This window comes from Rhipicephalus microplus, unplaced genomic scaffold (genome assembly GCF_043290135.1).
Source record: "Rhipicephalus microplus isolate Deutch F79 unplaced genomic scaffold, USDA_Rmic scaffold_215, whole genome shotgun sequence".
NCBI classification, from domain to species: Eukaryota; Metazoa; Arthropoda; class Arachnida; order Ixodida; family Ixodidae; genus Rhipicephalus; species Rhipicephalus microplus.
In genome coordinates, this window is record NW_027464786.1 from 162,819 (window position 1) to 189,721 (window position 26,903).

The 26,903-nt window shown below is 46.4% G+C and overlaps 1 protein-coding gene across 1 annotated transcript in view; it reads right to left on the reverse strand.

The window, feature by feature from the left end:
- LOC119185129 (suppressor of lurcher protein 1) overlaps nucleotides 1-26,903 on the reverse strand; it is a 73,398-nt gene that overhangs the window by 14,802 nt on the left and 31,693 nt on the right. Inside the window, exons 2-3 of the mRNA XM_075885634.1 lie at nucleotides 15,744-15,937; nucleotides 13,480-13,518 (exon numbers count right to left, since the gene is read on the reverse strand). Coding sequence (XP_075741749.1) covers nucleotides 13,480-13,518; nucleotides 15,744-15,937 — 233 coding nt within the window. The remainder of the gene's footprint in view (nucleotides 1-13,479; nucleotides 13,519-15,743; nucleotides 15,938-26,903) is intronic.

Below are 26,903 nucleotides of genomic sequence, written 5' to 3' on the forward strand. Positions count from 1 at the left end.
ACTAGCTGCGGTGACCCTCAGGGTTAACGCCCAGTGTGGTGACGCTCAATTGTGTTAAGGCTCAGTGCCACTCAGTGAGGTAATGCTTAGTGCGGTAACGCACAGTGTCTCAGCCTTGATCAGACCACTGTAGCACCTTCCTTCGCAACATGAGCCACGGCCATCGACTAGGCGTGGATTGGCTTGACTAGACGCATGACGCAAAAGCAGGGTTTAGTATTCAACGCGCGTTTATCATTTATTATCGTCCAAAGGGTTCACCATTTCTTTGGTATTTGGCGACCTATATACCGTAAAGCCTCGGGATACCTCAGTTGACGTGGTAGCATGCACGCAATTTTTTAAACCTCCTTACACGTACCCCAAAGCATGCACTCGAAAAGCCGTAATGCCCATTGGAAACTGAAACTGACCACTGCTGGCTCTACATAGGACTCGCCAATGGACTCGACAAGGAACGCCCGGTGTATACTATAGCTCCGAGCAGGCTCCTCTAACACCATTCACTTTGGGGATATGGCCGTAATTTTTTTATACCAAGAAGAAGCGCGTTATCATGCTTAAGCCAGTTGAAATGTGCTGGGTCTACATCGCCATTATTTGCATATATACATTGTTGCAGCAGCATGTAAAGAAAAAAGAGCCCGTCCAATATGTGTTAGTAGATGTGATGACTGACTACTTGGCGTTTGTCGTTGCACTTTGACGCATCTCTGAAGGTAATTTATAATGTACTATGGCGTCCCTCTGACAAATTATCTCGGCTGCCTATCGTCGTCGCTTATCGCAATGGGAGTAGTAGTGAAATATGATGAGCAGCAGCACGTGGTGTCAATCGCTTTGACCGTGCACGAGTTAGCCTATATCTACAAGGCACGTAACTCTACTTACGTGGCATCTTGCTAGAGTAATACGCTCCGATCTTCCAGTTGAGCGGGTTGTTTCGATATTGCTTATATTGAGCACAGCTTAGATTCTCTACGTTTTCTGTATACTTAATTGTAACAAGTTTCAAAAACTCTCGATAAAGCACTAGTTAGAAAAAATCGGTGGCATCTTTCCTCCTTTCTTCCCTAACTTTTTTCTTCCCTACCTCCTTCCCTTCTTTCTTTCCTTCTTTCCTTATTTATTTCTATAGTAACTCTTTCATTGGTCCATGCAGCATCTAATGCGCTTAGCCCGATCGATGATGACGCTAACACATAGCGGCCAAGCATTAACGAGTATGGGCTGTAACGAGCAAACATGAAATTCTCTGGAAGATTCCAGGCATTCTAATTAGAAACATGCAGAACAGCCTGCAATCTAAGTATAGACGTGTGTTTGTGATAAACAGTAACACTACATAGTTTATTTAGTGGCGCCTAAGGAGTTTTCTCGGCAGGCGCACACCATAAAAAAAGGACGTCTTCGCAACGCAGGCCAAAAACAAACAGCGCCCCTTCCCCGTTTATCCTCCTCCAGCGCAAAGGAGATGGAAAAAAATGAGTGCACTTCATTTTGGTCACATACGGCTTTGTTTTCCGAAGTTCTCGCAGTCCGTACGGACCGTTGTATTAATGGTTGACCGAGGGGGGCCGTTACCTTTCGAAGTACAAAGAGAAGTTAATTTGCGTCTCGCGACTCTTTTTTTATCTTATAACGACGACGCCGGAGTAAATTTGCATACTGATGTGTGCCTCCACCTTAGACACGAAGGTGGTCCTTAGCCTTAAGAACTGAGGGAGGAATTAACGAAGCATTTCGTTCGAGAGAAGCGCTTCTGATTGGCGAAACACACCGTTGTTAATGTCATGCAGGCTGTCCCTATTGGTGCGCGTTTTTCCTTACGGAGATGGTCTTTCATGAAGAGAAAAGAGGGAAGCGGATGGCAGAATACGAATCGTCTGGAGAATAAGCGCTCACATAGCGAGGAAAATAAACAAAAAAATTTATATTCCAAATTTGCGTGCATTGCTTTGTTTACGAGCGCTTTCATTGATGGTTTGCGCATGTATTTGTTTGAGCATGTCTCCTTTATATATTCCGTTATGCATGGAGTCAATTTTTAAATAATAATTGTACTTGAACAGCTTTAACTGCATCGTGCTCTTTGAAAAGTAGTTGAGACAAATGGCATTCGGGAAGCCGATTTAAATGTCTATCTTTTGTTGAATCTGTGCCTGTCACGAAAAGTAGATGCTGACTGCAGTATACATATATAGTTTTTTGTGAAATATTACAGCGCTTTTGTGTTAAAAAATGTTCCTGTAAACTAAACTATCACATGGTACTCCCCTTCACCCTGTTAGTTTAGCAAGCGCGTGCATGTCTGTGCAGCACATTCAGTGCATACTGTGTGATGCCCCGTGTGCCAGTACCGGTAAACTAATCAGGAACCAGTACCACCTAGCCCAATTTGCTGTATTACTAAAGTAAATAGGCCGGCGCATTGAACTATACCATTAGTCTATTAAGGATACTGCCGGAATTCGACAAGAAGGCAGACAAACCTAAGTAGAAGACAAGACACGACAATGCTTTCATGACCAGCACACTTATTCTCTGAGGAAGGGAAGAAATTAGCCTCGAAACGTCAGGATTTCTCTATAAACTGTGGCTGGAGTCAATTTGACTGCGCGAATAATAAAAAAGTACCCAGTAAACAAGAAACATACGTTTATATAATACGAAGGAAGGAAGAACAACAAGATAGAATGCAGGAAGGTTAACCAGGCCTGGTTTGCTACCCTACGCTACAGGGAATGGGAAAGGGGATTAAGAAAATGAGAGAGAGGAAGGAAAAGGGAAAGAGGATAAAATTGTCAGTACATGGGCTGACGCGTATGCAGCGGTGGTACGATTCAAAAGTCCAAGGCGTTTCCATGGGTCAGATGAAATAATGCCAAATGAATGAACGAGCCAGACGAATAGAAAATTATACGTACTTTCCGGCTGTACTCGCTTTTATCAGTCGACGCTCATTTCAAAACACAGAGCAGTCAAAGCTCTGTTCGCGTGCTTGACGATAAAACTTCCAGTAAGTTCAAGCCCCGGTCCAAGGAGAGTCGTTAAGCTCCATGTTGGCACCACTGAAAATCGAACGGCCGGAAAACAATGTGTGTTCTTACGGAATGCTGTTGATATAGGCGTGCAATTGGAAGCTCGACGATTGGGCTATTATCTGATGTTTATCATTAACATAAGACAGTGCGAACACAATTTCAAGATATCTAAGTGTTTTATAGGAGCGAGTCCTACTTCGCGGTTGCTGCTTCGGAGTCATTGAACTAACAAGGTTCATACAAACATTATAGTAACCTAAATTGCCATGTTCTTGTTCCTTTTTCGCTGATTCATTGTATGGGGTTGTCTCTAACCCAATTAAGGTCGACTTATCGAATAGCCTTTCTATCCTTCTTTTTTAATTAATAAAGTGATTAGTTTTGTGCCTCAGAACGCATATCCGAGCACGGAACACTTCACGCATTTACCTTTCTAAAGCAACTTGTTATAAGCTGCCACGATCTTTAATTTTGCCCATATTTCAGCAAACCAACTACGAACTGATGCGCCAAATAAAATTCAACATATATCACATTTAAGCGTTCATTTAAGCGCCGATATGCTAGAGTCATATTGTACAAAATATATAAGTAGGCTTAAACAGCTCATTGATGTTTCATCCCAAGTGTACGTTACTGAATTCGGAGATTGCGGGAGTTAAACTCGAGCGCACTGCATCGTATTAAGCTTCACTGGCGCACATCTGGAGAAGTCTCCTTCATTCTGCGCGACCGTCCAACTAAAGAAGCGTTCGCTTCCGAGCAGACGCCCCCCCCTCTCTCTCTTTTCTTTTTTCGTTTTGCTTGAAATTGTTTGGAAATGACTGAATAGGTCTTTGCGACGCTTCTCCGATGCATGCGAAATAAGAAATATCAAAAAACAGAACAGGAAACACGACTCTGTTGCAGTTCTGGCTGAGTATATAGAGTTTGCAGAGAACTTTGAGCGCGTTTCACCAGCACTGCGCAGTTGCTCTCTTTCACTGAACTGCTTTCCTTTTTTTTTAGAGTGCTGCGAATCCTCGCAGACCACTGCGGTATCCTTCCTTATTACTCTTCTTTTTTTAACGCCAAATTCTGGAATGTTCCGCGTCGTTACTTGTTCGACGACCGTGTGAACAGTTCACGAAGATTGGCGAAATGAAACGTCACCATTTTGTTTCGGATCAGACGCGTTTTGCTACAACTTTTCGGCAAGCGGTTCGACACTGTGTTTGACAGTATAAGATGGTAGAACTGAGCAGATTGCCCGTGAACAAAAAAAAAAAAAGAAGAAAGAAAAGAACAGAACGGAGTCGAAAAGCAAGAAAGGGGAAGCGAAAGACTCTAAATATATGAAAAAGAAAGCGCTCGCAGGCTTACTGAATATAGCGATAAAGTTTTTCATTTCCTAGATTTTGTTCTGTCGAAACCAGCTGCGTCAAATACTTCCAAACAAAACCAAAGAAATTCAGCTTCTTGATAGTTTATAGCTATAGAGGCAATGAGTGCATCGTACAGTTTATTTTTTTTTCGTTTTGATCGTTCTATCTATGTTCGTGTCTGTGCTGGTGGTAACAAGAACAGAACCTAAAAAAAAATGACTGAGTTTTCATGCCGTTGATCTCTACGCGTTGGTCGAGCACGCAAAAAAAACCTAGAAGCGCTGTCTCGATAACCAGAGTTGTAGCGTGAGCTTGGAACAAAGGCGATCCTTTTGCCGGGCTTGCCCCCCTTCTCGAACTCTGTCCGTCGCAGTGTGCCCCGCCGGCTTGATCAATATATTAGCAACCATCCTTTGGTTGTCTCTTTATGCGTCGCATTATTTTGCTCCCGAGAGCGCCGGCTTCTCCCTAGGGCCTGCCTATCCCTGCCCTGTAGGCTGCACCACCTTGCTCGGATTCTCATGCGCCGTCTCGACGTCGACCTGCTTGCTTATGTTCTATTTTTCCAGACATCTGTGTACGGCTGCGCCGATTCCCACATCATAGAGTGTGAAGAAAGTTTTTTTGTGTGTGTGTTGTCATTGTCTGCTACTCGCCGCTCATTGGCTGGCGCAGGTTGGTTGTTTACGATTCGATAACGCTATAGGCAAACAAAGCTCACGGGCCTGGTGCGCATTCGGGGCACTCTTTCACTTTTCGCTTCACTTTGTCTGCAGCGTATATTTGAAGACTCTAGAGAGGCCCCCCCGTTGAGCCGAGTGTTTACAGCCAAACTTTTTTTTCTTTGTTCACTTAGGTAATTGGACGCAGCTCCGAGAAGGAGGCAAACAAGCAGTCCGTGAGTTGGGACTCGTATAAAGATAAGCGTAATACGAAATTTCCTAAAATGAGAGTTCGCATTATTGGAATTCTCGGGCGCGCTTTTTACTAAATGAGAATTCACTGCGCAAACTAACGCTATAACAGCCGCGAAGCGCTACGTAATACGACTCCCGTGAGCGCTTCATATTAGGAAAATAATGCCACAAAGCAAAAAAAAAAGAGAAGAAAATGAGGAAACAGGGGGGAGAGAGAGAGAAGTATGAAGGAACAGGGAAACTATTTCTTTTTTTTTGCTTTTAATATTTTGTGTTTTTTTGGCGCAAGGGCCAATTGATGGCCAAAGAGCGCCAGTTCATTGGACTAGAGATGTGGACAATGATTGTGATTAGCTGCTGTATAAGGGCCTTAAAACTCCTCTTGCTAAGGCGGGAAAAACACAGAAGTAATTAAATCATGACCATGTCGTAAAATGTGTGTAGTGCCAATGGATGACGAAAGTTTGTGACATTAAAAACCGTGGTGCACATGTATGGTTTCTTTCTTTTTTTTTACTTACCGTATCACTTTATAAGACGACCTCGTAACCCACAACCACATTGGAAATACTAATGATTGGGAATATGCGAGCGAAAAGGAGGATATGAGCCTTCAGTACGATTACGAGATAGCTTTATTATAGTGCGCAGAAAGAGTGCGATAGTGAAAACATTTAAGCAATTTCGAGAGATACGCGTAGCCGAAGAATACGGTTGCAAACAGCACCACGCGCTGCGAATGTAGTTTTCATTGTAGTACGTCACCGCTTCGGAGTGGGCGACACGAGTGCGTGTTTAGGAGAAATCGCACTTGAGACCACAAAAATGGCGCCTTTCTATTCTTACCGGCATTGTCAACACTGGACGATGACCACAGAACGACGACCATAGGGCGTACTAAAATATTTACTAGAGGCAACTGTGGAGCTACGATCGTTCAGCCACCCCGTGAATGATGAATAGTGCATGCAGTTGTGTAGCCTTCATGCTCGAAACTTCGAATAAGGAGGAGGAGGAAGCAACAAGAGGGAGAAGGCAGGGAGGTTAACCAGAAAGACATCCGGTTAGCTACCCTACACTGGGGGATTAGGGAAGGGGACAAAAAAGACGAGAAAGAGGGAAGCGAGAGAAAAGAAAAAAAAAGGTGGGGGAGAGACTGACAGTAATTTCACTGCAGCGTGTATAACTTGTGCAGTTGTTCATTAGGGTACTTTGCTTCTGTTTCGAATAAAAAAACGGGCTGATTGTGAACCTCGTGGGCTGAATTGAATTTGTGAGCCTAAATGGGTCAATGCAGTGGGACGGAACGTTTGCTGAACTGCGTCTTGTGACGAAGCGGCTGTAGGCCACACGGAGCTGAGAAAAAAAAACGAATTTCAGGCGAATCTACGAGCTATAATTGCAGACAACTTTTCTTGGCAACGAAGGGAAAGCTACAGAGGTGTAGTTTCTGCACATGTACGACCTTATACGCGAAGTAGTCTGGTGTGGCATGCGTTTCCTATACCGATGTGGAAAGTGATGTCTCCGCGCGATCAGCGTTTCATATGGCCCACAGTGAACTGGAATATGCTCTATAACATTGACGTAGACACCGCTTGGCGTTTGAGGTTTTTCTAAAAGGCACTGCCTTCTTACGTGTGCAAAAACGCCAAGTTACCACTTATGAATTGAAATTTGGCAGATCCCACGTGCCTGGGAATCGACGTTGTGCGAAGCATGCGGAGGGAAGGTGACCGTGTTGCAATTTTCTTATTGAGTGATACATCATGAAATGACGCTAAATATATGTACAAATGTTGCACGCACAGACACGTTGAAGAGTTGCAGATGTTTATATAACCAGTTTGCACTTGCGCAACGATGCCAACTGAAACATGCGTATTAGCAACACCAGAAGCTGACATGAAGTGCTGATGCTCGCGAGGACGCTGGCCCTGGACACTGCTACCTAAACAAACTTCAGCGCATGACAACTAACCACAATTGACGTCAACCCGACGTGACGGCTGTATCGAAGAAGCACTTATGTAATATTTATGTAACGTTTATGTAACTTGATTAACGTGTAGGGAAGCATACTATAGAATGCCTAAATAACTACGCTTCCTTTTTTTCACCGTTTGTCTACCCTTCAACAAACTTTGAATTGAAACACAGAACATCTTTGCTTGTTTTTAAAATTAGCTTTCCAGTGAGACAATTTCTCAAGCTCACTACGGCGCAGTAGCCGAATTGTAGTTCAGCGTGCGTATTATGCGCTCGAGATGGAAAATAAAATAAACCACGTCTCCTGCGACATCACCGCGTTCAAACCGACAGGTTCCAGCGCAACGCATGCTGGCACGTTCTTCCGTCTTCATTTGCAGGCGTCGTCAATAATCAGCTGAGAGATTGGCGAGGGCTCACTCTCCAATAAACAGGGAGGGAATGTATATTTCCTTACGCTGCACCACCGGTTCGGCCTTCCACACCGCCATATACATACGCTCTTTATCGTTAGCAGTGGACGTTTCATCCGTCCCTTACGCCACATTTCTAGAAACGAAAGAGCTAGCACGTAAAGAGAAAAAAGACCGACAGAGAGAGGGCGCAAAAAGAGGAGATGCATGCAAAGAGTTATTCTCGGCCACCCTGGCGTGAACGGTGGCCGTGCCAAGGGGAGTTTTTTTTTCTTTTTTTTCGTGACTGGAGCGCTCCACGTCGCAGCGGAGGAACAAACTTGGCGCTCGGCGGCAGTTCGTTGTCTCTGGCACCAGGCGGCGCTAAATCTCTGGCCTCTCGAGGGATTCTTCTCCCTTTTCAAGGAACAGCTGGCGAGGAGTTCTTGTCCCGAAAGTGAGCCTGGCTTTCTAAGCCGTTGGTACGCGTTCAAGAGGAAGCACATGCATGGGGCTGGAGTGAGGAAGACGAAGAGCGAGACGGTGGCGATGGAAGGCGACGACGAAGGACGAGGACCTGTCGCGAACACTTATAAGGGTCCTTTTAGGGCGATCGCGCGCCGAGAGGCTGTCATTTTTTTTCGGCATAGTAAGGCAAGCTACTCGTTGACAATGGGGGTGAACAGCTTTTGGAGCTTCGTAAAGTTTTGCGCAAGAGCAAAGCTAAGACTAAAAGAAGGCGAAAAAAAAAGAACAAATAGAAACCAAACAGCCTGAAAAGGGCGCACGTAAGTATCTGCAGAGACAAACTTTAGTGAACGGTCGAGAACCTTAGAGTGAACTGTCGAGTCGCCCCACTCTTCGCAGTCGTTGTTTGGTTGGTATATGGAGAGCGCGACGCGCAGTCGCAAGGATCGTCAATAGATTAGGAGCGCACGGCCTGCACGTTCTGACATTCAGCGCAAACCCTACACAAATGCGATTGATGTGCACAACAGGCACTTTGAATAAAGAAGAAATTCCGCACATACAACAGTCAGGAGAAGCGTTAAATGAAAAGTGATAACCAGTCGAAGCAATTCAGAAAGAACATCGTCTAAAGCGTTGTTCTTACGGTGCTCGGGAAACGAGTAATAGCGTAGTGGGTCTGCATTTCAGGCGTCTCGCACTATCAGCCTCACAAGTGAAGAGATGCAAGCGACCCTAAGCCTCGTCGCAAGGCCTGTGGCCAGTTATCGCAGCGTCGTTCACATTTTTTTTTTTGCTTATTCCTCGCGCTTCTCCCACCAGTTGGGCGCATTCATCTCCAATTTTCTTTCTCGTACCCCGTTCCGCAGCCATATTTACCGTTTCTTGAAACGCTGCAGACGCGCAGTTGTGGGCCCAGAAATTATTGCCCCGGAGAGTCATTCGCTGCTCGAATAAACGGGCGTTGTCTGGGATGCCGCAGCTAAAAACGCCATCCCCGGAGGAAGCCATTTATTTCGTTTTTTTTTCTCTCTCTCTCTCTCGTCTATTCCATTCTGCGTGCATCCCAGTCGAGCATCGCCTCTTCTTCGCCGCGGAAAGAAACAACACTCGAACAGAGAAAGGCGCCGCTGTGTGCCCGAGAGATCCCTCAACACTCGCGACGTCCCAGCATTTCGTTGCGTATATACGATGACGACTAAGACGCGTCGTTGAGCAACAAGCCGAGATGGGAAACGACGGGCCAAGAACAAAGCCGCCGCCGCAACACAAACACGACGCCACGCTTCGGGGCCCGAGATGGGTTGGGGTGGGATACGTCTTTTTCTCTCGCTTCGCGAGAAAAAAAAGTTACCAAGCTGCCACTTCTGGCTACGGCGCCATGCATTCACCGCCGCGGCTTGTCTACGCTCGTACGTAGCCATAGTGGCCCACCACGCCTCGTCTCCTTACCAGCGCACCCTGTTCCTTAACCCTAACCACCCCTTTTTTTCCCTCCCCGCCTGTCGCGAATTATATCCCCTTCATTTCGTTCTCGTCCCGGTTCTCTTCTCGCGTTACTTTATTGCCAACTGGACTGACGAGCAACGCGACGACATTTCCTTTTGTCTCCCGTGTTTGCGCCCTGCTTGCGCTATGGTAATCGCGCGAAACGTCCGTGATTGACGTTCTCTCTCCTCGGCTTCCGGGTCACTCTGCCAAATTGAATAAACGGAACGCAGGAGCGTGAAGAAGGAAAAAAGAAGAAAGAAACAGCGAGGAAATGGAAAGCTGGGCAGAACTTGTCGACGCGAGATTAAACGGCCCTTACTTCCTTAAGAGATCCCGTCTTCCGAAGGGCCTATCCCCAAACACGCGCGAATTAAGTCTGCCGGCGACACGAATAGGAGACACTGCAGCTCCACCGTCTCTTCGTTGAAGTGGACTTCCGATAAAGAAGAGAGCACGAGCACCCAGGAAGAGGAATTCACACTTCGAATTTCGTTTTATCCGGTTTCTGCGCGTCGCAGCGAAAAGTGGCGTTCGAAGCGGGATCCGCGGGGAAGGCTGCTCGACCACGCCTCGCAATTGACGGAACTATTGGAAGCACAAAAAAAAAAATGAGAGAGAAAGGTTCGTCAGCAAGCATAGTCATTCGAACTCATGCTGTGACCAAGGTTCGTACGCTTAGAGAAAAAAAAAACACATAAGTTCTTGCTCTATCAGGAAAATAACGCCAAGCGAAGCTGGCCTACCTCTTTTCTTTCCTTCTTTTTTTCTTCCTATACTTCTTTCTCTTTCTCTCTCTCTTTGTTTCTCTCTTGTTCTTTCTCTCTCTTTCTCTCCCTTTCTTTCTCTCTGTCTCGTTCTTTATCTTTCTTTCCCAACGCTCAATGCTCCCTCCTAACTTTTTCCTTCCTCCACGCCAGGAACGACCTCTCAATCCGCGTGCTTAGCCGCTCATCATTTATGTTCCTATGGGCAACAAAGAGGGTCACGCGTGCATAATCCAGGCAACTATGAAACGTGGCAGCGCGAAATGACATTCGACCTCGATAAAAGATAGGATCGCCATATCAGTAAGGGCTGATAATCAAGAAGCCCACACTCGAGAGATCATCCATTATTCGAAAAAAAAAGAAATTACGCACACAAATCTGCAAGTGACTGGTGCACATTCCGTGACCACATTTTTTTTAAATGTTCTTTTTTTGCACCTTCGCCGATGACGGATTTTTGCACAAAACGTGCGGCTACAGAAATCTGTGTAGGCATTCTGCTCTCCCATAGTAGAATATAAAGTACTCTAAATCGTTACACTTTTTCTATACACAATTCTTAACAAGCTTTGCTTCAAACAAAGAAAAAAAAACGCCAGCATAGTCACAGCGAAAGCTAAACGAGCGGCCTTTCAGAGCTTTTTAAAAACACTCATTAGGTAACTACTGCAATCACACTTGCTTGATATCCAGTAGGGCAATAATATTAAACTTCTGAATAGTAGGCCGGCATTCGCTAATTTATTTTTTGCCATTCTTCTGAAAATCGCGTTATCCGCTTGCAAGGAATTTCGTGCCCATTGTTCATGCAATGGCTGACGACAATGAGGAATTTCTGCTGAAGTGGGTATGTGCCACAATTTATAGGGGAACAAGAACAAGCTTCTGTAATGTGTTGAAGCATCTAACGACCCACACGTAACGCCATACGCATTTTGCGACGACAGGTTGTTCTTTCGGTGTTTTCGAACTTTTTATAAGCCGTATTAACACGATTGCTTTCCCGACATCAAGTCTGCCAAAGGCAATTTTGCCAACAAGCCACAAGCACCAGCGTATATAGCTCAGTGGTAGAATACTGGGCTGACACCCAGCAGACTCTGGCTTCGAGCCCCACTGTGTCTTTGGTGCTAGGTTTGCCAACAAGGCACAAGCACCGGCGTATAGTTGAGTGGTTGAATACTGGGCTGACACCCAACACACCCGGGTTTCGAGCCCCACTGTGTCTTTGGTGTTAAGTTACGGACACCGGCGGCGGCGGCGGACAACTGCACGTGACCCGAGTTGTGACCTCAACAGCTTTCGCTGTAAAAAATGGCCAAGCTTTCACTAATGAAGCCGCGCCAGGCTTGAAATATTGAAACTGGACGATTCTCAAGACTAAAAATGGTTGCTTCTAGGTCACTCTAGGTCTCAGCTAGGTGACGCAGGTTGTTTCTAGGTTGCTTATAGGTCGTTGCTAGGCTTTGGATAAACTCTGCTATAGGTCTCAGCGCAGAGAGGTCCGAGTTTAAGAACAGTCAGTCACAGACACCGGGCGTGCACGTCATTGGCATTGAGCTTCAATCGCTTCGAGTTCTTCTCGCAACCGCTATTGCCCTTTCCCGTTTTTTATAGTTATTCTCGTACGTGCGGGGGGAGGGGGGTCTTCAGTTAACCGCAGTCACTTTGCAGCGATTCGTTGTGCTAACGTACTGTTGCCTTCCTATTTTTTTAGCGGAGGTGGGACTTACCCAACTTTTGTGGCACACAACCATTTAGGATGAAGATTCAGTACGGACTGAACAACGAACGATTGTTAAACAGCCTCGCTCTTAAAACTCGGAGGGCGCTTGAAGTTTGCGTTCAGGATAAAGCATGATTGCGTAATTGGGAACCGCTCACATCGCCTTCTCAGTCGCTAGCGTAGCTTCGCTTTTCGGTGGACGCCACGCCGTGAGGAAAAGAACACACATGCTCTCAACATTGGCCGCAACATCCCACGCTGCAAGTACAGTAGCGAAGGGCCCAGTCTGCCGTAATTATTTATTTTGTCAATTGTCGAAGCACCTGGTGCTAGTCCGTAAGGCAACAAGCGCACCCGCGAATCTATACTCTTGGTTGGTGCTTTTGCTCTTCAAGTTGTGGGCATTAAAACCGGCCATAAGCAGAGCTGTTCATATATTTTGACCCATGTTGCGATTCTACGCTTCTGTCAAGAAATAAAATACATGCGTCAAAGAGGCTACTCGCACTGCGTGGTAATCACACATATTTGTTTTTTTTTCTTTTTCAAAACAATTTTATAGGCACTGGCGTACGTGGTTCGGTATTAGAACAGATGTTTGCCTCGAGGAAGTCCTAGCTTCGATTTGCACTCTAACACAAGATTTTTTTTATTACTTTGCGTATACCTAGAATGTTCATTCGTGGACAACATCAATTCTTCGCTCATAACAGTCACCAGAATATCTGCCAAAAAATCTCCTTAACACTAAGCGTTAAGATTGAATGTTCCAGCTGAGCGAGCAGAATTTCACATTCGGGCAACGCCGCAGCCTATATATGTGCTTTCGCTTTTTCAGAAGTGGAGCGGGCTCGCATACTGATGCAGCTTGCCTGCGTTAAAATGGCCATTTTTTGTTATCGGTGCTATTCGATATGAAAATGGTGGTATAAGTGCACGATTACCCATTGGTTCATCCGTCTCGAAAAGGCATTAGGTTTTTCAGGTGCAACATAGCGTTTCCAACTAAAAATTCCGGAGTGTCTCTGAAGTTATGCGGTAATCGATGGCGCCAACAGCAGGGCGTTTAACGAGCTTGTGAATTTCGGGAGCGACGTTAAAGTATACCAGCAACAGTATGACGACGGGGATCAAACCAGCCCAATCGAGCGTAGCTGAAGGAGCAGCAATGTACGCTGAATGTACACTATGGCGAATTGAAGGACGCGTTTTATGTGGGACATGCACATCAATCGCTAAATGTTCAACCCCCGGGTTGATGTGAACGACAGTACGCAATAACAAAAGAGGCGGAGAAGTAAAAAAAAAAACTGAAACTTACCACCCTGTGGGTCCTGACGACCGGAAGGAATGCCAAAATCTGTAAAAAAAGAAAGAAAAAAGAAAGCCACATTGAGTCGAAATAAAAAAAAGAAAGGGCAAGTTTGTAAAACAGTAACAAAAACATTTCTAAGCCTACGGTGAAGGTGGCAGCTAGCGCAGCCGGGAGGTTCACGTCGCTTCCGTGCCCTTTCACCAATCTGTGAGTGCTGGCACTTCTTTGATTCGCGATATTCTTCCTCCGAGCGAACGACACTCGTCCGTTACACAACAAGTTCAAAGGGCAACTGCACGCTCATCACAACACTACCGACATCTTTTAGGGTATACGTCATGAGACAAAGGAGCCTGGTGGGAAGTGCCACTACCGAGTATCGCGATACACGTAAAAGAGTCGTCGGCGGTTGCAAGGGGCATAGAGTTTCGTAAAGTTAACTAGAGGGGACAATGGCGCTGCGATCGTTCAGCGACCATGGGAATGATGGGCAGTACACGCATTTGCCTAGTCCTCGCACTTGTGGACAGCGAATTGTACTTGCGGCTTCGTTTGTTGCTGTGTTTAGGTTTTGTTTTGAAAGAAAGAATAAACCCTATTGAACTTCGTAACCCGATATAGGAAGGTAAGTCTAAAAGAATAAGATGGTGAAGCGCAACCGCTGAGCATTTGCTAATATTTTTTTTGTGAGAAAACAGCTTCAAGCCACACGAGCACACACGGAGCCAAAAGCAGGCCAGAAGTACGAGACAAATGTTTGTACTACTCATCAGTCCCATGCTCGCTCAAGCGCCGTGCGTTGAAGCTCCCATAGACACTAGTGCCAGCGTTGCAGCTCCCGTAGACACTAGCGCCAGAGTTCCTTCTAGTGTATATTAGGAAACACTATGGCAATGGGCACCTGTCACAAGTGCGCGAAGGGAATAACCGGTGATGAGGGTGCAATATGGAAGCGATTATATCGTGACAATGACGCTTGGGCTGTATAAACGAAGTAGTTTCGCCACAATACTGCGACGCACGCCTCTCGTTTTGATTTTGCTGCACTCGGTTTACACCCACAAAGGCTGCCAGAAATGCTCGGCGCAGACGACACCCCAGTGTTCGAGAAGCTCCGCGATTGTAGCAGATCGTTTTGATAAGAATGCGCGCAGGACGCTGACAGCCTGGATTATTGCCGAGCTTGCGCGGCACTAGCAACAAGGCGGGAAAGTTCGAAAAGACGGTGCATTCCAACGATGGTTAGTTTATCGGGGGCCGACGCTCTGTTCGCCGCTATCGGTGTACGCACAGCGTGCATTGCCCGCTTGCAGTTTGATTTCGGGTTTCCCGCCCACAAGTTCAGCCAAATAAAGAGTTATGCGTTTCCGAGTTCTGATGAAGTCTTCTGCACCGTCACGACTACGTAAGAATACCATCGCTCTCACGGTGACTGCAGCAGTGGGTCCTTGCGCTTTGTCTCACGTTCAGGTGTGTATGCAATTGAAGCGAGCGAACGAGCTGACGGGAGAGAAGATTGACGATTGATATGTGCGGTTTAACGTCCCAAAACCACCATATGATTATGAAAGACGCCGTAGTGGAGGGCTCCAGAAATTTCTACCAGCTGGGGTTCTTTAACGTGCACCCAAATCTGAGCACACGGGCCTACAACATTTCCGCCTCCATCGGAAATGCAGCCGCCGAGGCCGGGATTCGATCCCGCGACCTGCGGGTCAGCAGCCGAGTACCTTAGCCACTAGACCGCCACGGAGGGGTTTCGGGAGAGAAGGAAAGCATGCGCGTGAGAACTACAAGCACCGAAACTTAGCCGTGAAGCCGTCAGAAGGCGCTGCGATGCAATTGGGCTCTAGTTCGATGCTCTAGTTAGAAATAACGTGCATGTGCACGTCATTTTTTCATATGCAACTGGGAACTGCACTTTGCAGAGAAGCTGATGATGGGGCCAATTTTTTGCATTTCTTGAAGTCGCCACAGCTGCAGCGATCTCGATTGGCGCCAGTCACCAGCAGTCAAATCAATTACTGGTCTTCAACACACTATAAACACGTCGGTAAGTGACATGGTAGGCAGGTTATCTGCAAGAACGGAGTACGACTTCACCACATGGTTGTGTTTGCTAGCCATACCTAGCACAACTTTGCAATTTGAAAGTAGCATATACTGCAACTATAATTTGGCACACACTACCATGGTACCTGTAATTTTATACTCGACTGTATATCGATACAAGTGCAAGAGCAGTTATGTGCATAAGAAACAACACTCACTGGTGACGAACTGGTAGATGGCCCGGAATCCCTTGACGCTGGGCGGCCTGCTGCCGAAGCTCTGGAAGATGACGGTCATGCGGTGCTCGTTGGACATGATCTGGTTGGGCAGCTGCGAGCCGCAGAAGTTGTCCAGCCGCTCGCGCTGTCCCTTGATGGTGATGAAGCCGATCACAGAGTCCACGTTCTCGCACCTGCACCAGAGTAGGAGCACGTATTTGCAGATCGCGACGCTCGGCGCGAAAAGCCACAATGGAAAGTCTGACGGTAGCATTTCTAGCCCTAAAGATGGCCGCCCTGGCTAGTCTGTGTACAAAGAAAATTCAGAGCCGTTAGACTCAATGCGAAGCTGCGCGGCTAGCGGAGATGCGTGGTTCGGCCATGGCAGCATCGCTGCAAGTTTCACGCTATCACGTATACACTGTCGTGCTTTATCAAAGGGAACACGCAAACGCGTGGCCTGCGCTCTGCGGTGGCTCTCTACAGCGCCATCAACCGACAAGTGAAGAAAGCACGTTCGCTTTCAGCGTCATCTATGGCCAAGCGAGATAACGAGTCATGGCCGGTAGACAAGCGCTGATAGATTACATTTCCCTCAACACTCGCGCGGCGAGCGATATCAAACGATTACTGCAGCCTGGGCCACGGTAGCACACAACGTTTGATATGTTGGCAGCGAACTACGCACTGCAGGCCAGAGCAGAGAGGGAGTGCAATTTAGCAACGCTTGTCTGCTGGTCATAACTCGTTATTTATTTTGGCAACAGATGACGCTGAAGGTGAACGTGTTTTCTTTTGCTGTCGGTTGATGGTGCTGTAGGCAGCCACTGCAGAGCGCAGGCCACGCGTTCGCGTGTTCCCTTTCATAAAGGACGACAGTGTACAAGAAGCGCTGCACCGTGCTGCTGTGCTCTAGCGGAAGTCGATTTAGATTCACAGCTCGATAGTGACGCTGAATAACCGCGTTATACGATAAACTTACCGGAGTAATCCGCAAGAAATCTTATATTACGTAAGGGCATTTCATCACCATGGGTTTGTCTCTCACAACAGGGATCAGGGGAATGAAATGGCGACCACCAACCGATAAGCGCAAGAATACCCCGCTTTCATAATGTTCACTTACACGATATGGGCCCCACACTTTTTTTCATATTTGAAAACGCCCTTATCAAGCATTTTGTGTTTGTCGTGTGCTGCCGATAAGGACATTCATATCTGGCTAAAGCGGATGAGTTGAAGGGTGTCTAGCGGAACAGTTTCTAAATGAGCCGATCCATGTAGAAAGAGAAATAGATATTGCAAAACAATTGTCGTCATCCCCATGCATAGCAAATATATGTGACACACATCAGCGCTTCTACTGGGCACGTGCCAACTACGAACAATACGAAGTAGTCGTGATGCAATCACATGTATCTCTGACCATTCGCTCACGAGTATATGTACTACAATCGCAGATTTGCAACGAAGGATTTGTACAGCCAGATTTCTGTAGCGATAAAGACTTCAACAGATGAGGCGCGATGTAATGCTTCAGCTCTTTTTCGAATGAAATTTTGCCCAGCAGGAATAATTAGCACTCACGGTACAACGATACAGGCGAGAGCAGTCGTCCATCTTGGAAAACACCATCGTGCGCTGGAACACGTCGGCTTCTATAAATGCGTTGATGTAGCACGTCCCAGCGTTATCAATGGTGGGTGGTTGTCCGACAAGACGCACATTAGTGCACAGTGGCTGCAGACGTAATTTCTAGAGCGTGCTAACCTATTGATTGATTGATTGATTGATTGATTGATATGTGGGGTTCAACATCCCAAAACCACCATATGATTATGAGAGACGCTGTAGTGGAGGGCTCCGGGAATTCGGACCACCTGGGGTTCTTTAACGTGCACCCAAATCTGAGCACACGGGCCTGCAACATATCCGCCTCCATCGGAAATGCAGCCGCCGTAGCCGTGATTTGATCCCGTGACCTGCGAGCCAAGTACCTTAGCCTACAACGGCGGGGCTAACCTATTGGCGCCATGCAGACAAACCATGTGACGTATTCGAAAACATTCACGGTAGTAATTAAAAATAATAATAGCAATAGTTGGGGTTTTGATAATAATATTTTCATAGAGTTTAACGTACCAAAACCACGATATGATTATGAGAGATGGCGTAGTGGAAGGCTCCGGAAATTTTGACCATCTAGTGTTCTTTAATGTGCCCTGCCATCGCATAGTACATAGGACCCTACAATTTTGACTCCAGCGAAATGCTGACGCTGCAGCCGTGATCGAATCCGCGATCTACGGGTCAGCAGCCGAGTGCCGTAGTCCCAAATCCACCGTGACCAACAATAGTTGAGGTTTTACGTGCCCAAACAACGATATCCCTATGAGGAATGTTGTAGTGAAGGGCTCTGGAAATTTAGACGATCTGATGTTCTTCGACGTACGCCTAAATCAAAGTACACGGGACTGTAGCATTTGGCCTTTCGGCCGCCCCGGCGAGGAAGTCATTAAAACGCACGCGCGAGAACATTTACGCGAGAGACACAACAGCGTATAGGGTAACCGCTAAAAGTTCACATCGGCGAGGTACACCTAAAGAAAGAACTCACGAGAGTTAAAGCAACAGCTCTTTGCGAAGCCTCTATTCTAAAGCCCACTGGGATACAACATAAAAGAAAGTTAGAGAAAGCGAGATTCGTGGAGGTCACAACTTCCACAGCCGCAATGCGTCTGTGCTGCGCACCGATGAGCTGGGCCGGCAGTGCAATCCTTTTTTTTTATCCCTTTCTTTTTGAAACAGCGGCCTGCCATCAAGCTCTGAAAACCCCCGCTGTGAAGAGTGCCCCTGGGATGGGGTGTCGCCACTTGGGTATCGCCGAGACCACAGCGCACGCTTGCGTGACGTCTTCCTCCTCGGGATTCGTTTCCCGACCCCGAGGCCATAATCCGCTTAGACTCTCTCACACACACACTCGTGCTCACTGTACACCACCAGACTGCACAAAGCAAGGCTTGCTCCCAACCTTTCCGCCCGATGCACTCCATCCCGAATTCCCGAGCTCGGGTCTCTGTATAATCCTCCGTGAATCCTCGGCTCCTCTCGCTGCTCATTAGAGTGCTCTCTATCTTCTCTGGCCACACGATGCATCATTTTGCGATGACGGGGCGGCTGTGACGCCGTGAGTGTGCTGGGCAGCGGTGAGTGGCGATTACGAAAGTCGGTAATCGCGGCTATTCTGCTGCGAGCGCGGTGGGCGTCGAATTAACGTGGACCCGAGCTCAGTCTCGTGCTGATTTGCTTTTGGGCGATGCGCACGTGGCTTCGGGATGCCCGCAGAAACCGACATAACGGAACAGCTACGAGTGATTCCTTTTGACAGGCAGCGCTTTTTAGGTCTCGTATGACGGTGAGAAACGGAATAGAGTCAATGGCTGATGATCAGAGAATTTCGGCATAAAAGGAATAGGTACCATGAACCCACCAGATAGCACTGCTGCTATTTGATCTTCAAGGTCTGCCTACGACAAGCGGCTGAACGAGGACAAAAGCACAAAAACGGAGAAGAGCATCTTGAGTAGCATGGTTGAAGTTGGCAGGTGAATACCTGATATATTTAACGCTGCGTGTAACTTGTGCTACGTGCCTAGTTTGACGTAAAGGTACGTGTATTTGCACCGAACTGCGACCTCACTCAGCCATTTTAAATGACCGTCGCTCACGCCCCCCTCTTGACTACCCATAGCGCGTGCGTCGTTCAGAATATACTTTCTTTTACAGCGATGGCTGTCATGAGATGACAACAACAACCATTTTTGGCGTCGTACTTGTCCACCGACACCACCACCGGTGTCCGAAACCACTAGCACACAAAATAAGAAAAAAAAAAAGAAAACAACGTGATTCGAACCCATGCCCTCTCCATGGTAGTCGAACATTCTACCACAGAGCCTCACCTTTTTTTCTTCACTGACAAAGCCACTCAAGTGCTTGGAAAGCCCTTGCAAAAAGACCCGATGCAGGCTTCATGACAGAAAAGGAATCGCATTAACGTGCACGGAATTGCGTTAAAAATTAGAAATGACAATTCCACTTGCGTAACGAGTGGGTCGTTGAATGCTTCCGACTCATTACGAAAGACTCAGCCATAATTGTTCATTGTCATCAGCCACCGCTTCAACAAATTGATTGATTGATTTGCGGGGTTTAACGTCCCAAAACCACCATTTGATTATGAGAGACACCGTAGGGGCGGACTCCGGAAATTTCGACCACCTGGGGTTCTTTAACGTGCACCCAAATCTGAGTACTCGGGCCTACAACATTTCCGCCTCCATCGAAAAAGCAGCCGCCACAGCCAGGATTCAATCCCGCGACCTGCGGGTGTGCAGCCGAGTACCTTAGCCACTAGAACACCGTGGCGAGGCCCGCTTCAACAAAGTTCACACGGTGTCCTACACATTTTTAGTGGGTACCTCGCTTATCCGCAGAATGATGAATAATGGCATGGTGGATGGCTTCCTTACAACACAAAAATCCCGATGACGTGCGGAGTAGCGGGTGCCTCGCAAGTGTAGTTAAATTTGGAACACTGTTAACATGTGTAAAAAAGCGTGTTAGGGGAGTAAACCAGTGCCTGGGCGCCACACATTGAAAATTACGAAACTAGTAGGCCGTTTAAAAGTTTCAACCTATTACGAAGGGCTCAGCCATAACTCTTCATCGTTATCAGGCGCTGCATCAACAAATTGCACATAGTGACGATGTGTAAGCGGGTACCTCGCTTCTCCGCAGACTGACGAATAATGGCATGGTGGATGGCTTCCCAGCAACACAGAGATGTCGATGATGTGTGGAGTAGCGGGTGCCTCGCAAGTGTAGTTAAATTTGGAACACCGTTAACATGTGTAACAAAGCGCGTTATGAGACTAACATAGTGACAGGGTGCCACACAATGACAATTACGAAACTAGTAGGTCATTTAAAGTTTTCAACCTATTTCTAAGGGCTTAGCCATAACTCTTCATCGTTATCAGGTGCTGCATCAACAAATTGCACATAGTGACGATGTGTAAGCGGGTACCTCGCTTACCTGCAGGTTACCGAATAATGGAGGACTGGGTGCTTCCCTACTTCACAAAAAAAAAAGATCAGCTTTGTCGTAGTGGGTGCCATGCATGTGTACCTACAGTTCTGGCCCAGAAAGTTCACAAAAGGCCCCCGAAAAGCCGCTCTTCATGCTCTCGCTGAGACTGGGCTGCGCTTTGCGGAGAAGATTGACATTTTTTTTTTAGCCCTCATCACATGCTGCGTTATTAAACTTGGTAGCGACTACGCATTAATACGAAGAAAACATAAACGAGGGCACAGTGGCCTGAGCGCACAGAACGCAGTTATGTACTGATATAAGGAACAGAAGGTGCAAATAAATACAAACAAAAACTTCTATCTTCGACGAATCATTTTCCCCGCTCGTTAAGGGTGTTTTTTTCCTGACAAGGGACATGACGGTGCGTCCGAAATAGGAATGTATAGCGCTCACCACAAAAACTGTAAAAAAAAGAAAAGGTTAAGAAGTTGTTTCTTTTTCTGCTGTTTTTTTTGCAGCTATCGCAAGATTAAGGCGCAAGTGTGATTTTTTTTTTTTTGCTTTCTTAGAGATGCAGGCAGTAATTTTACGACGAAGAAAGACTCATTAGGGAGCAGGGATGAGGAGGAATGACGATAGGCGTAGGGCAGTGCTTCACCAGTTAAATGCGATGAGAAGCGTACCAGCTTCCCGCGAAAACTGAAGAAACAAAAGCAGGACGCGAGTGAAAAATAGGACACTTGAGGCAGCTTAGCGGTGTCGTAAAGTATAGAATGTAACGAGCTCAAGAGAGATCGGTGTGTTTTTTTTACATTTTGTTGTTCTATACTTGTTTGTTGCATCTATACTGGCAAAGAAGTTTCCCATTCCATACATGGATGGGACATCGTGTTTGTGTATAGTTGTTTTTGATAACCCCGACCGAGTTAGCTGTTGGAAGCGCTTACGCAATTCATTATCGTGCTGTTCAGGCCGGGCTGATCCACTTTCACTCAAGTCTTTATATTGGATCAATGTCCGCGATCACGAAAGCAGAAAAAAAAAACAAAAACGAAGCCGGTAACAATAATTCCTTAAAACTTTGGCTGGAAAGCTCACTGGATCCATTCAACTCTGGTTTTCAAGAGACAACAGAATAGGAAAAATTCCGTGGAGGAAAATTTGAAGGAATTTCGGAAGGAATTTATTGAGAGAAAATATCAAATGTCGACTAACTGGCGTGTGGATATAGACAAAGAAAGCTTAGCAGTAAAAGAAAAAGCATTCTGCAGAAACAGATAGTAAGGTCGGAAGTGGCCATGAAAGAACAAGTTGTCCTTCACGAGTATTACCCTAATGAAAAAGCAACACATAATGAAGCCAATCAATGTATAGAGAACGCTGAATGTACTCTTTGAATTGTATTTAAATAATTAGAATATGAATGCGAATAAAGTAAAGAGGACAACCCACCACAGTGGTCTTGTGGTTGGTGTGCTTGCATGCTGACCCGCAGGTCACGGGATCGAATCCCGGCTGCGGCGGCCACACTTTAGATTGAGGCACAAATGCTTGATGCTCATGTACTTGGGTTTAGGTGCTAAAGAACCACAGAGGTCAAAATTTTCTGAGCCCGCTGCTACGGCGTTTCTCATAATCATATGGTGGTTTTGCGAGGTCAATTCCCAGCAATTTTGTGAAGTAAAGCGAACGAAGAGCGCACGGATTGAACCTATGACCTTTGTGTTACGCGCCCGATGACCTATCAATTAATATGCGGCGGCGGTCGTCTTCTCGTACTCTTTATCTTGTAATTATGCGCATGCAAACCTGGGGAATGTTAGTCAACGTCTCTAAAAGCAGTGACAGCGAGTGTGGACCATGGTTGTTTACTGTTGCCCGTAGTACGCGATATTTTAACGAGCAGACAGCTGTCCAATAAGCTCTCACATGCTACGCGAAGGCACCAAGTCTGCCGATGTGAGACGCTAGCTATGAATAAAAAAAAAAGAAAAGTGAAACTTGAGAGCTTGTTTTTTGTTGGTTGTATATTGTTGTAGGTTGTTGGTTGTAGTTTGTTGTACTTTGCAAACGGTGCCATCTTTCGGGGAAAGGGGGAATCCTGTGACGTAGGAAAACAGTGACTGATGGTAGAGGCTAATGAAGAAGAAGTGAGAATAGAATAAACATGAGGTACGAGCCAGGCCGAGTCTCCCAGTCATCATAGCGTCACACACACATATATATATAAAATAGCTCTGAAAACTTCCTGCTCTTTGTGCAAGCGCAAGTGGCACAAAGCTAGCAGGACATCGAAACAGAGGAATCTTACGAAACATTTCGGATTGACCAGACGTGGACATGTAACAGGTTCTCGTTGAATTTCAAAACTCAGAGCCGACACGACCGGAGAAAGTTATGTATGCGAAAACTGAATGGAATGTGCAGTGACGGAGAGCCGGCAACTGCATGTGGAAACACTACGCTTGCCCTGGCGGTTAAGCTCATAAAGTGTGCCTGACTGCAGATTACCCAACTCTTTATGTCATACTAAAATATCACAAACCTGCGCCATTCGATTCAGTTTGCATACTTGAACGACACATTGCTACTTCGAGTGCGTTAAGCAGGTGGCGGGAGTAGGGAGGGGAATAGCGTCGCTGGGAACATTGAGGTTGCCGTTACGCAAAACATTGTTACGTAAATGTGCCTGTTATCTGCATAAACGCACGGTGTTCTTGAGCGCCGTTTTCGGAGGCTCTTTTCGCGGGTTCTGACGCAAGTGCTATGCACAGTACCTTTCGAAGAAATCCAGGCGCTCTGGGGGCTGTAGAGGTAATTTTAAAATCGCCGTCATTGTCATAAAAAGTGTGGAACTTGTTACATGTAGAACTTATGCAAGGCTGTTAGGTTATGCTAATATGCGGATAAATTATGCCCAATGTAAAACCGAGATAGTAAAGAGAGAGCGAGTGAGAAACACGGACAGCACTTTTATTTCGGTGGCAGCTTGCACAGGTCCAATCTCTGTTTTCTTTTTTTTAAAATTGTGTCTGACGTGAACATTACTCAAATAATAAATTTAGCATAACATTTTGGTTGCTTGGTTGTTACAACGTAATTTTCACAAACACACACGAACACAAACACACAAGCATGCGCGCGAAGTATATGGTATACCACAGGAAGTAGACAACAATGTGCGCACTGCGGGAAGAACATGATAAATCACTGACTTGCCTACACATCTACCTATATAGCGCATCCTGGAGGTGTCAAAGTACGTCGTCCTGTTGGCACTTGTAAATGTGCTTGCTGTACAATAAAAAAAGGCATCCTGTATAACGTTGATGCACATGTCCTGTTCCATTCTTACAGCGAGAAACTACACTAACAAAAATGGCTCGATGGTCCTAGACGCTCACAAAAAGACAATTTTCGCCAACTTCGCCACTGTGCTCGCCTCGCAGATTCTCTCCCCAGACGCCGACGAGTATACTTGCGGACAGCCTTGAAGCCCACCATGTGCATAAAATTGAGACGGTGGTGGCTCGAGGCGCGACTCCAAGCGACAGGTCCATTGTCGAGCGGCCGTCGGAGGAAACTTTCGAGTGAGGACACAATGGAGGCTTATTATTCGCACTCTTTGCGTGACGAGTCATCCTTCATGAGACTCGCCGAGCAGCTCGCGATGACGGGCGAGGCGACGATTCATTTGTTCGCTGAACCACTGACGACGGCAGAGCCGCTCTTTAGCGAGTGGCTTGTAGTTTCGTGAGGTAAAAGAGCTTCGCCGACGCGAATAAGAAGGAATACGCGGCACTTAAAAGAGCCTCGGATACTGAGCAGTATATCACGCTTTAATAATACTGCGCAGGGTATTCCTCCAAGTGACGCAAAGCGCCCGAGACAGTTCACCGGTCATCCTATAACCACGTATCACATTAGGTTACACGCCGGGTTTCTTAACCTGTTATATATACGTGCATTCGTTCGTGATAAAAGATAAAACAACAAAGAAGAAGTGAAGAAATAATGTCAATGTGTAGAAAAGCACGAAACAAAAACTGAGGAGCTGCAGGCTTGATGTATGCGTAAATGTACCTAACAGTAGAACGTCATAATTGCGAATAATATCAAATAAAGTAGCAGTTGATGGCAAGGGTAGCCTATGCCGTAAAGTGCTTTTAGTAATTGAGATGTCTAGTTTCAGGGGGAAAAGTTGTGTTTCGATTCAAGATTGAAACCGTTGAACTAGACAAGGTCTGCCCTATGCCCAACAGCTGCATATGTCTGCTAGCCAGTCGTCTATAGTCAAACGTAAAAAGGACGTTCGAAGTCGGGGGCACGACTCGCTGTTGCACCTTGCATGTGTTGCATGTACAACGTGCCTTTTTATGTGCATGTATTTAACCGATGCGATAAATTACGTGTAAGTTAAGTGCCAGCCGGTGCAAGCTAAGTTAAGCGCGTGCAAGATAAACCCGTGCAAAGTTCAGTTTATGCACTTAGGCTCGCGCAAAGCCTGTGCAAGTTCAGTGTGCAGCACCCCTATCAAATTATTTTTTTGTCATCCTTTCGTTTCTGAGTTGTTTTAAATGCCCAATTATTCTTGTGCCAACTTAGAGCGGTAACTGTCAGGCCAACTTACTGTCACACAAGACGAGCAGTGCCACAAAGAAATAAGCGTATAAAGCAAGATGAAATTCCTTGCCAAAACAATGTTACAGCCCCCCCCCCCTTTCCCACCGCCCCTTTTTGTGGGTGAATCTCATTACCAGAGGGCTGCACAACACAGCCAAACTTGTAGAATTCGAACATATCTGAACCTCATGTGGTACGAGGGGGAGTAGAAAGCTAATTTATTGATGCTATATCAATCTGACATGCCGATTTCAAGCATGAAACGACATGTTGACAATACACTGAGTTGAACGTACGCACCTATGGGATAGATAAGATCCTCTCTATGAGGGCGACGTCATTCAGTGATCATTTCTGTGTCTGTGCTAAAAAAATTCCTTATACTAAAAACTTTTGTAAGAGGATATTTCAGCCAATCACGATATAGGACATATCGTTGGTGAAGCCGGCTGACCAATCTGAAAACAAGCTTACGAGATAGAAGTTTTGTGAATTCCCTCTCTGGTGCCTAACGCTTCACATCTTTAGCTAAAACATTGCCTCCAAGATAATGGGCGCGCCGCGTGTCGTGCACCAGGCATCTCGGAGGCCATGGCTAAAAGCACGCATAAGCGCAAGAGACGGGGAAGGGTAGATGTAACGTGCTTTCTTCCTCAGGCGAGCAGCGTGACACATGGCCGTGACGGAGAGTGTCGCGTACAAGAATTACGGACGCGTCAAAGAAAAGAAGAAGAAAAAGAAGGAGAGCAGAGAGAAATAGGTGGACGGGAAAGACTTAGAAGACTTAGAGGGGTTCGTCGGATCGAGCCTCGTACGACAGCAGCAAATCCCGGACGTATACGCCACGACTTTGGTGCTCGCGATAAATCTCCGTCAAGAGTGTGGCACTCCATGCGCCACTTGGAAGGAGCGCCTGGCGCGCCATCTATAGTGAGTCGGAGCATTCGAGCGTACACAAGCAGCAGCCGGAGAAGAAAGAAAAGGCTGGACGAATGAGCAATGACTCCGCAGCAACGCCAGCGCGGCGAGCAGTAAACAGCATCAACATGCACTGCGCAGAGTTCCCGAGAAGAACCGGCGGATCTATTGGACGCCACATAAAGAGAGAGGGAGAGGAAGATAGCATCGGACGAATTTGCCCAAGGAGTGGGGCCACCAGCCTTCGAGAGGAAGGAAGGCTTTATTTTTTATTTAGTTGCTTGCACAGAACTTGGTGCTTACTTATTCAGGTGTCGCAATGCGAATATTGAAAGAAAATCGGCGTAATATATTGACCTCAAGTTGTACGTGCATAAGTGTGATTCATGGAAGAAAAAGTTAGACGCGCAAATAAAGATCTCAGAAAATAGTAAATTGCCAGCACGAATGACGGCGTTGGCATGCTATGTTTCTCTTGCGTCTTGATCTGCATACGCCAATTTGATCCAGAATAAAGACATATC